The sequence below is a fragment of the Delphinus delphis genome, chromosome 18, assembly GCF_949987515.2.
Source record: "Delphinus delphis chromosome 18, mDelDel1.2, whole genome shotgun sequence".
Classification (NCBI taxonomy): domain Eukaryota; kingdom Metazoa; phylum Chordata; class Mammalia; order Artiodactyla; family Delphinidae; genus Delphinus; species Delphinus delphis.
The window spans coordinates 8796234-8806674 of NC_082700.1; the positions used below are offsets into that span (position 1 = coordinate 8796234).

Consider the following 10441-nt stretch of genomic DNA (forward strand, 5'->3'; position numbering starts at 1 on the left):
CTGTAAGGCTTTATTATGCTCTCCTGAGAAATTATTTGCCTCTGTCTCTTTATGTTTGTTGAAGCTTATGAAGATAGTTTTAATTTCATCCATAAAATTTAACAAAATGTTATTCTGGTTTCCTTTTATAAAATTTACTTATAAGGAGAAAGGGGGCAGAATGAGAGTTGGAGGACTAAGTTCTAGACCTGGCTCTGCCCCTGTGTAGCTGGACAGGTGATTTCTCTCTCGGACCTCCTCTCTGCCATCTGCCAGGGGAAAGCCTGAGAGTAGCTTATCTCTAAGGTTCTAAGTTTATGTGATTCTATGAGAGTCACTGAATCATTCTCAGAGGGAAAAATTGCCATCAATTTCTAAAATACCCTGTTAAGAGGACTTGTTTTCAGTGACAGTGTTTAGTATTGTGGGACTTCTGAAATCACATATTGTTTTTTTAATTCATGTTTAAGCTAAACACTGCCTATTTAGGAAGACCTTTGTAGGGCACAGGGATTTTATAATCTCCCTTCTCAGTATAGATTAGGGTATTAACATGGGTAAGTCAGCAGCAGTCTAGTAGGTTATATGTCAGGATTTCTATTTATTTTATTTTTGGTTGATTTTTTTTTTTGTTAATACTGGGTGAGGTTCCCAGGACGTTCAAACACCAGTTTGCTAAATGATTGGGAGAGAAATGTAGAGGCAGAGCGAAGTGCTTGTAGTACATATTTGTTTTAAATTGTATCTACTGTTCCAGGGTTAATGAAATTATACTATAGGGGGATAAGAATGAGTCCCCTTGAGTCAACCCCTTCCTATATGCCTCTGTAAATTATTTATTCTGTCTGTACCTCAGTTTCATCATCTACCACATGGAAACAGGAATAGTACCTACCTCATAGGATTATTGTAATGATTAAATGAATTAATACATTACCCACACATAGATCTATTTCTCAAATATAATAGGCATTCAGATGTTAACCATTTATAATGTCAGTGTTGATGATTATGATTATCAGAGTATATTTATAAGTAAGGGTTGTTTTGGCCCTAGGTAAATTTTTCATATTTATTTATTCATTCATTCATTCATTTATGGCTGCATTGGGTTTTCTTTGCGGTGCGTGGGCTTCTTATTGCGGAGCGTGGGCTCTAGGCCTGAGGGCTTCAGTAGTTGTGGCCCACAGGCTCAGGAGTTGTAGCATACAGGCTCAGTAGTTGTGGCTCATGGGCTCTAGAGCACAGGCTCAGTAGTTGTGGTGCACAGGCTTAGCTGCTCTGTGGCATGTGGGATCTTCCCGGACCAGGGCTTGAACCCATGTCCCCTGCCTTGGCAGGCTAATTCTTAACCACTGTGCCACCAGGGAAGCCCTGCCCTAGGTAAACTTGTCACAAAGATTAGTAAACTGTTTAAGTCACTTGAAAATATTTGTTATGTGATAAGCTGAGTACATTAATCTCAATTTTTATATTGTTACATCCTTAAAGTGAACTAAATTCTGTTGTATTTTGACCCCATTTAAAGAGATTCATTTACAATAATAGATGAGGTGGTTTGTTTCTATTTTGTTTGCTTTTTATTCCAAAATCATCTGCCTCAATGTACTCAATGGACACAGGGTTATTTTAGTGAAGAGCAGTTAAGAGCCTTGAATAATCACAGACAGACGTTAAATGATAAGAAGCAAGCCCAGATCCATGTGGAACTCAGGAAGGCTATGGAGTCTGCTGAGCAAGGGGAACAGATTTTACCAAGAGATGTTACACCTGTGTGGAAGCTGCGTATCACGAGCTGTAAGAGAAAGGAAAAAGATTCAGGTCAGTATGTAAAGTTTTTGTTTTTATCAATTTTAAGTTTAAAAAATTGTTATTAATAAAATTATTTCAAATGGTAGATAAAATGTTAAGAGGAGCAAAAATGGGCTACCAGTACCCACAAAAGATAATATAACCCTTAGACCTTTATTGTCCTCAGTATTTATTTTTAAACAAGAACTCTCAATGATTATCATTTCTTATATTGTGTCTTTTTCCTCTTTCTCTAGTTGTGTTGAGTATCTGGCGTCCATCATCAGATTTATATTCTCTCTTAACAGAGGGAAAGAGATACAGAATCTATCATCTTGCAGCATCAAAATCTAAAAGTAAATCCAAAAGAGCTAACATACAGTTAACAGCAACCAAAAAAACGCAGTATCAACAACTACCGGTATAAATTTTTCATCATGATTTTTCAATTTTGATAGATGTGTATTTGTTTATTGAATCTACATATACTGATTTTTTTTTTTTTCTTGTAGGCTTCAGATGAAATTCTATTACAAGTTTATCAGCCAAGGGAGCTGCTTCACTTCAACAAATTATTGGATCCAGACTTCCAGCCACCTTGTTCTGAGGTGGACCTAATAGGATTTGTAGTTTCTGTTGTGAAAAAAATAGGTAATACACAGTGTATTTAATGGTAGCTTTTTATTGATGCTTTTGAAAAACATTATATTTTAAAATTTGTCTTCCTTGTGATTCATTGGAGCTACTAATAGGTAAGTTTGGTAACTAGTGACTTGAAAGTAAGCTTTTTTAACCTCGATTCTTAATGAAAAGCAATTCTACAATATTACAGGGAAACAACTTACATCCCATTCTGTGCTACTTAATTTTAAAGAAATTGCTAGAAAATGTTTTGCATATTAGTCATTACTAGACAAATAATTATAATCTGCAGTTCACTGAGCTATCAAGCCTTCACCTCCTACTTCAGTCTTTACCACTTTCCAACATCTTAGCCAAATTCATTTATATTTTATTCCTTCAGTATGACATTGCTCGTTCCTCCTTCCATACCTTGTTCCATAGATTTTATCTGAAGGCAAGTGTAAAGGCCCAACTATGTCTCATCTTAAGCACGAAAGCCTTCCATTTATTGATTATTTTGTGCCAGGCCCCCTCAGCACTTGGTTTCACCACTCTCACCTCCCAGAATGCTGTCCCTCATCCCCCTTCAGCTGTGTTGACACCTTCCTTGCTATTCTTTTTTTTTTTTAATTAATTTATTTATTTATTTTTGGGCTGTGTTGGGTTTTCGTTGCTCTGCACGGGCTTTCTCTAGTTGCGGTGAGTGGGGGCCACTCTTCGTTGCAGTGCGCGGGCTTCTTATTGCAGTGGCTTCTCTTGTTGCAGAGCACGGGCTCTAGGCACGCCGGCTTCAGTAGTTGTGGCTCACGGGCTCTAGAGCGCAGCCTCAGTAGTTGTGGCACGCGGGCTTAGCTGCTCCACGGCATGTGGGATCTTCCCAGACCAGGGCTCAAACCCATGCCCCCTGCATTGGCATACGGATTCTTAACCACTGCACTTCCTTGCTATTCTTGAGCCCACTTTCATCACAGAGCCTTTACACTCACTGCTGCCTCTCCCAGAAACCCTTTTCCCCAGGCGGCCACATAGCTGGCCCCCGTGGCTCCTTAAAGTCTCTGGTCAGATGCAACCTCGTAAGAAGCCTTTCCCTGAGCACCCTTTGTGAAAGAGCTGTACTTTCTCTGCTCCCAGCCTAGCACTTTTACCCCTTTACTCTGCTTTATTTTTCTCCATAGCACCCACCAGCACTAACAATACATATTTATGGGGTTTTTTGTCTCCCTCTTCTGGAATGTTAGCTCTCTAAGGGCAGACACTTTGCTACTGCTGTATCCTCAGCTCTTAAAACAGTGCCTGGTTCAGGGTAGGGTCTCAGGTCAGTGGATTTCTTGTTTATCAACTGCCCTGTCACAGTTTCTCCCTTCCTCAGTTCCTTGGCTAAGGTTTATTGTCAATGTTTTCTTCACGAAGGTTTCAAATGTGCCATATTCCATGAGTTCCTTATATGTTTGAAATCTGAACCTGTTGCTCTAATTCTGAGACTGTATTTTGGCAGCCATAATAATATGGGTTCTTGCTTCTTTCTTCCCTCAGAACTTTGTAGAAATTGCTCTTTTGACATTGAACAGTCTGGGACTGGCCTAATTTTTCCCCCATTTAGGTGATTGTCTTTTTATGTCTAGTTGTCTGAAGAATAAGTTTTTAAGTCCAAAAGTTTAAGCTATGTCTTAGTATAAGCAGTCTGTATACAGTTCTCCTGGAACACAGATGCCCTTTTAATCTGCAGATTCAGTGCTTTCTTTGTATCAGAGAAATTCTGTAACATCTTTGAATAAATCTGTTTCATTTTTGGGATTTCTACTTCAAGGACAGCAGTTAGTCTTATGTTGGATTATGCTTCATTCACCATGATTATATCCAGCCTTTATGTCACTAGTTTTATTCTCTTTAATATATTGATATGTTTTATTCCTTGCTATTTGTAATGCATGCATTTGTCCCATTATGATAGTATACTGGTGTCCTCAGTTTATTTCTCTGGTCCTGCGGTCTCCTTTTTATCTTGCCGGGCTATTTTTCATCCCATATCCATATGCAAACTTTTATTTCATTGAGTATATGTTCCTATTAAGTTCAACAGCATGAATCAGTTTTGAGGACTTCAGAAATTTTCTTGTTCTTCTAGTTTTCTTTACTTTATGGGATGTGCTCTTTGTTTTTTGCTTTGCTCTTTTCCTCTTTTTATTTAACGTGTTTTTGTTTAGTTGTGTTTTAGTGCTTTGTGGGGTGTTCTTTGACTGTAGTATGTTAATATGCTACATGGTTTTTGTAGCATTTTATTTCATCTTGGTCATACTTGGGTGACTCCACTCGTTATATTATTGTTATAGAGGATGCGTAACTTTTATTCAGTTCATCAGTATTGAATGCCTTTTATGTGCCAGGCACTTTTCTAAATGCTAAGTATATAGCAATGAACAAAACAGACAAGTATCCCTGCCCTCATGGAGCTTACATTATGGTCGAGGAGGGAGATCACAAACAAAATAAATAGCACATATAGTTTTCTTAGTATGGCTAAGGAAAAAAACTAAGTCGGGAGTGACAGGTAGGATCGGGGGAAGGGGAGAGGAATGTAGCTTTAGATAGGGAAGTGAGGAAAGACCTTACCGCAAAGTTATGTGAATGAGAATTGAAGGACTAGAGGAGAGAGGCATGTGGACATCTGGGGAAGGAACATTCCAGGCAGGAGGAATGGCAATTACAAAGGTCATGTTACAGGAGGATCCTTCCTGGTTCCTTTAAGTATTAGTAGAGGCCAGGGAGTGAGCAGTAACAGCTGGGAGGAGGGAGTGAAGGACCAGGTAATGGCGTGGTCCTTGCATATACTCTTAACTTTTTCTCTGAAGGTTTCAAGTAGAGGCGTTGACACCACCTGATGAGGTTTTCACAGGATCACTCAGGCTGCTATACTGAGAATAGACTGTAGGGCGCATGAGACTCCAAACAGGAAAGTCAGCTGGAGGCTATTGTAGAAATTTAGGCAATTGAGAATAGTTTGGGGCAAACAAAAGCAATGGCAGTGTCCAGAAATTGTCAGACTGTGGTTGTATTTTGAACGTAGAGGGACAGTGTGGATGAAGAGAGGAATCAAGGAGTGAGGGCCGAGGTTTTGGTCTGAGCAGCTGGACAAATGGAGTTGCCATTTCCTGAGGGGGCTGACCACGAGAAAAACAGGTGTGCAGGGAAGGTCAGGAGCTCAGTTTTGGACAGTTAAGTTTTAGTTGCTTAATTTACTTAGAGATTTCTACTTGACAGCTGGATATAGTTCTAAGGGAATGGACTGGGCTGAAGATATAAGTTGGGAAGTCATAAACATACAGGTGATGATTAAAGTCATGAGACTGGATAAGGTCGCTGGGTGTGGGAGTAGATAGAGAAGAGAGCCAGGGCCTGAGTCAGGCCCGTCAGAAGGTATTTGATAGCAAAGAGAGTGAGGTGAGGCTAAGAAGGGAGGGGTCAGAGGTGGTGTCCAAAGAGGCAATGTGCAAAGCTCTCTGGAGACTGAGTCCGGGGAGTGCAGGATGAACTGGGAGCCTGGGCTTCTTGTGGAGACAGACATGCGATTAGTTCTCATGGTCCCACAGCAGACTGTGGTGTTGAGATGATGTGCATGGGAGAAACTTGCCAGCATCCCACTGCAGTTCTTGACTTTTTCTCTGCTGTACTCAAGACCAATTTTCCCCCTTAGTTACTGTATGAGGGCTGCGTATTTCAGTTCCTATCCACTATATATTCCATATTCCTGGAAGATATTAACTCTGTTCTAGATCATTTTCCCTAGCTCAGTGAGTAACCTCACCTATTACTTTGCTGAACCATAAACTGGGTGGCTTAAACAACATACTGTCTCACAGTTCTGAAGACTTGAAGTCCAAGACATTGGCAGGTTTGGTTCATTCTGAAAGCTGTGAGAATCTGTCCAGTGCCTCACTCATAGCTTCTGATGGTTTGCTGGCAATCTTTGGCCTTCCGTGGCTTGCAGATGCATCACCCCAGTCTCTGCCTTCATCTTCACATGGCACTCTCCCTGTGTGCGTGTCTGTGTCCAAATTTCCCCTTTCTATAAGGACATTGGATTAGGACGTACTGAAATGACCTCAACTTGATTTTTGTCAGCAAATAAGGTCACATTCACAGGTTAGGACTTCAACATCTTTTACAGGACACAATTCAACCCATAACACAACTGTTATCCTGTCAGTCAACCTTGATCACCTGTTTTACACCATAGCCATTTTCATTATTTCTGATCAGAAGAAGAAAAAGTAAGGATACCCATTCTATTTGCTTTTCTTCAGATTTAAGGATAACAGAATTCTTAAAATGTGTGTCATTTCACCAATATGGGGAAGGAGACTAGAAGCTGAGCCCTCCTGTGTTTGGTTCTGTCCACAATCTTGTTTATTTCCTTCGTCACCAACTTTTAAATTTTATATCAGGATATTCCTTATTTGTATGTTTTTGGTGGACATTTCTTCCTCTTTTTATTTTGACATCAAGTATGAGAGAAAGAAATTTCTATCAGAAAGTTTCGAAGTGCCGCCTTAAGCCTGAAATACCAGTTCTCCAATACCTAAATCTAATCATGATGTTTCCTAGCTTAAAACCTTTGGTGGCTCCCTGGCCCTTAGAAAATGAAACCAAAACTCCTTCAGATGCCTGAAAAAACATTCAACCTCCTGCCTTGAACCACCACCCCACATACCTCAGTTAAACTGTACAGTTTCACATTCTTGATCCACTAAAGCATTTAACATTCCTACCTCTAAAAATTCATTCACTTTGCTTAGAATGGCCTTTTCCTTCCCATCTTGATGAATTTCCCCTATTCATTATTCAGCTTACATGTTGCCTGCTTCCCCATGGCCTCTGTAACAGAATGTGTTGTCATATTGCATTGAAATTTTAGCACCATAAGCAACAGGTTGTTTTGGAAATCCTGAGCTTTCTCTAAATTTAGTTATTTTGATTTGTTTTTACCATTAGCATACCAAAATGAATGGCCATTATTTAGAGATTCCTTGTATTTTTAAATTTATCTAACACATACATAAATGAAGTTCGATTTTTTGTTTTCTACTTTTTGGATTTTGTTTTTTCCATTTTAGGTCTTGCTCCTTTGGTCTATTTATCAGATGAATGCCATAATTTATTGGCAATAAAGTTTTGGATAGATCTTAATGAAGACATTATTAAACCTCACATGTTAATTGCTGCAAGCAACCTCCAGTGGCTACCAGAGTCCAAATCAGGAATTCCTACTTTATTTGCTGGAGATTTTTCCATGTTTTCTGCCAGTCCAAAGGAGGGCCATTTTCGAGAAACGTTCCACAAAATGAAAAATACTATTGAGGTAAAATTAGCTTTGAGCATTATCATGCATGTTCGCATTTTCCTATTTCAAGTCAAATGTCAAGGAAGTGGCAGCTTTTATGAAAATTGGATTGTTGATGTATAATGTAAGTTGAGTTTTCATCATATGTCAATTGTTCATGAACCTGAGGAGATACTGAGTGACAGCTAGCTATCAGGGAGAAAAGAGTGATTTGAAAAGAACTGAATTAGGAAAAGTTGTGAGAAGGATGTTCAGAGATATATAGACCGTGTAGGCAAACTGGAAATTGGTTAACAAGAATTATGAGAGTTACCCATGATTTACAGCACTTGGCAGTGTAATTAATTAATAACATTTAGAATCCAAATTTACATTTTAGGGACCTCCCTGACAGTCCAGTGGTTAAGACTCCATGCTTCCACTGCAGGAGGTGCAGGTTCAATCCCTGGTCGGGGAACTTAAGGTCCTGCATGCCATGCAGCACAGCCAGAAAAAAAATTTTGTTTAATTTACATTTTAAACTCTATATCTGATATTTTATACAGTTTATACCTGTTTTTTGATTTGAAATAATACCAAATAGGAGAACAAAGTTTATTGAGTGCTTACTGTATGTCTGGCCTCATTCTAAGCCTGTCTCATTTAATTCTCCCACCAACATTATGAAGTAGGGCAGTGGTCCCCAACATTTTTGGCACCAAGGACAGGTTTCATGGAAGATAATGTTTCCACGGACGGGGGCGGAGGAGGAGTGGGCGGGGCGGCCGTGTGTGGGTCAGGCGGTAATGCGAGCGATGGGGAGCAGCAGATCGCTCGCTCGCCTGCCACTCACCACCTGCTGTGCGGCCTGGTCCCTAACAGGTCGCAGACCAGTACCAGTCCATGGCGGGGGGTTGGGGACCCCTGAAGTAGGGAACTGTTTTCCCATTTCATTGATGAGAAACAGAAGTTAAGTCACACAGCCAAACTGGTAGAACCAGGATTCATACTTAAGCCATCTAAATGCAGAGCCCAAACTATTAACTACTATGCAATGCTGCCTCCCAGTAAAATTTTGGATTTTATAAATTGCTAACTTTTGAAAAATCTACAGAAGATAAGCCTCTTCTTTCTGTAGTTTAATATTTGAAACGTGTGTTAGTCAAAATTCATATAAATAAAATATTTTAAAAGCATTAGAGTAGCTAGCTATATAAAGAAAGTTTGTATGTTTTACCTAGACTTGATGCACATCGTGAAGAATAACACCCTGATTTATCTGGTTTCTAAACTGGGGGTTACATTCGTTATTTGGCTCCCATGCAGAGTACCTATTGCTTACATCCCAGATTTTCTCTGACACCATTCAAGGGCAGTTCAGAGATGACTGAGTGTCATTTATGTATCATTTTAAAGTTTAACAAAATGCTCTTAGAAATTAGGTTAAACCATAACCAAATTGCTGGTATTTGACCATTTGTGACTTCTGAAACAACAGTTTCATGTGGTATAACCAAATGTTATTTCAGTTAATTCTTGGAACAGACATGAAGCAGTTCTCATTTTACTCCTAACCTAAGGAGTACTCTGTGAGATGTTAGATGATTTACAGCTGTTAGGTAGTAAATAAAACTGAGACTTGAGTCCCAAATCCAGTATCATACGATAACTTGCTGATTAAACCAGATGGTTGGGAAGCTCTCTTACATTTCTTTATTTCCCTGACACACACACACACCCCTTTCCTTCTCTCCCTCTAACAGTTGACAGTTGCTATCAAATTTGGGGTGTCTCATCCTTTTTTTCTGGTCTGCATTTTTTGCTTCTGATTTTAAAGGTAACCATTTATCTTTTCTGAAAACATGAATGTGTAGGTTTGCATTTTACAAAACAGCTCTTCCAATTTATTTTCTTAGAATATCGATATATTTTGCAATGATGCAGAAAACAAGCTTATTCGTATACTTAATACAAATAATCCCAAGTGGTCCACCCCGACTAAAGACTATACTTCAGCACCACACACTGCTCAAACAGTCCTTGGTACAGGAAATAAGTTTCTGGTAAGTTAATCGAAATTTAAGGAATTTTATAAATATTATATAGAGAGGCAACAACATATTCTGATGTATACCTAGTAAACATGATAAAATGTAATTAAACTTAATTAGAAAGTGTCATTAATTGTTAAGTGCCTCCTGTAGGTATAGGTTATCTGGAAATTTTATCTTGTTTATTGAAGCCAGAGTGTAACACTCTTTGGGGCAAATTTTATAAACAGTTGCTTTGATTTTTAGCATTCCAAGTACATTTGATTGAAGAAACTTTTTTTGCCTGTGTCTTTTTGCTTGGAGGACTATTCTATATAATTAGGGTTGTTTCTAAGTTCAATTTGATTTAACTCTTTAAATCACAATAAAAGCAAATCAAGCTGAAGTCTGTAATATTGGCTAAGGACTAATTCTTTAGCTAACACTTGCTAAGTTATGTATATTAACTCATTTAATCCTCACAACAACCCTCTGAGATAAAAATTATCTCCATTTTACGGATGAGGAAACTATGACATACAGGAGGGGTTAAGCAACTGCCTCCAGTCACAAAACTAGAAAAGTAGGAACACAGGCAGTCTGTATTCTTAAAATGGTTTTTAAATGCTTATATTTGTTTAACTTGTTAATAACAAAAAGGAAAAGATTAAAGCATAAGTTATGTCCCCTACCTCCTGTT

General features: G+C 38.8%; 1 protein-coding gene across 1 annotated transcript in view; it reads left to right on the forward strand.

Annotated features, from left to right (window-relative positions):
• Positions 1-10441, forward strand: part of BRCA2 (BRCA2 DNA repair associated) — a 53372-nt gene that overhangs the window by 42068 nt on the left and 863 nt on the right. Inside the window, exons 22-26 of the mRNA XM_059995993.1 lie at positions 1602-1800; positions 2028-2191; positions 2283-2421; positions 7506-7750; positions 9628-9774. Coding sequence (XP_059851976.1) covers positions 1602-1800; positions 2028-2191; positions 2283-2421; positions 7506-7750; positions 9628-9774 — 894 coding nt within the window. The remainder of the gene's footprint in view (positions 1-1601; positions 1801-2027; positions 2192-2282; positions 2422-7505; positions 7751-9627; positions 9775-10441) is intronic.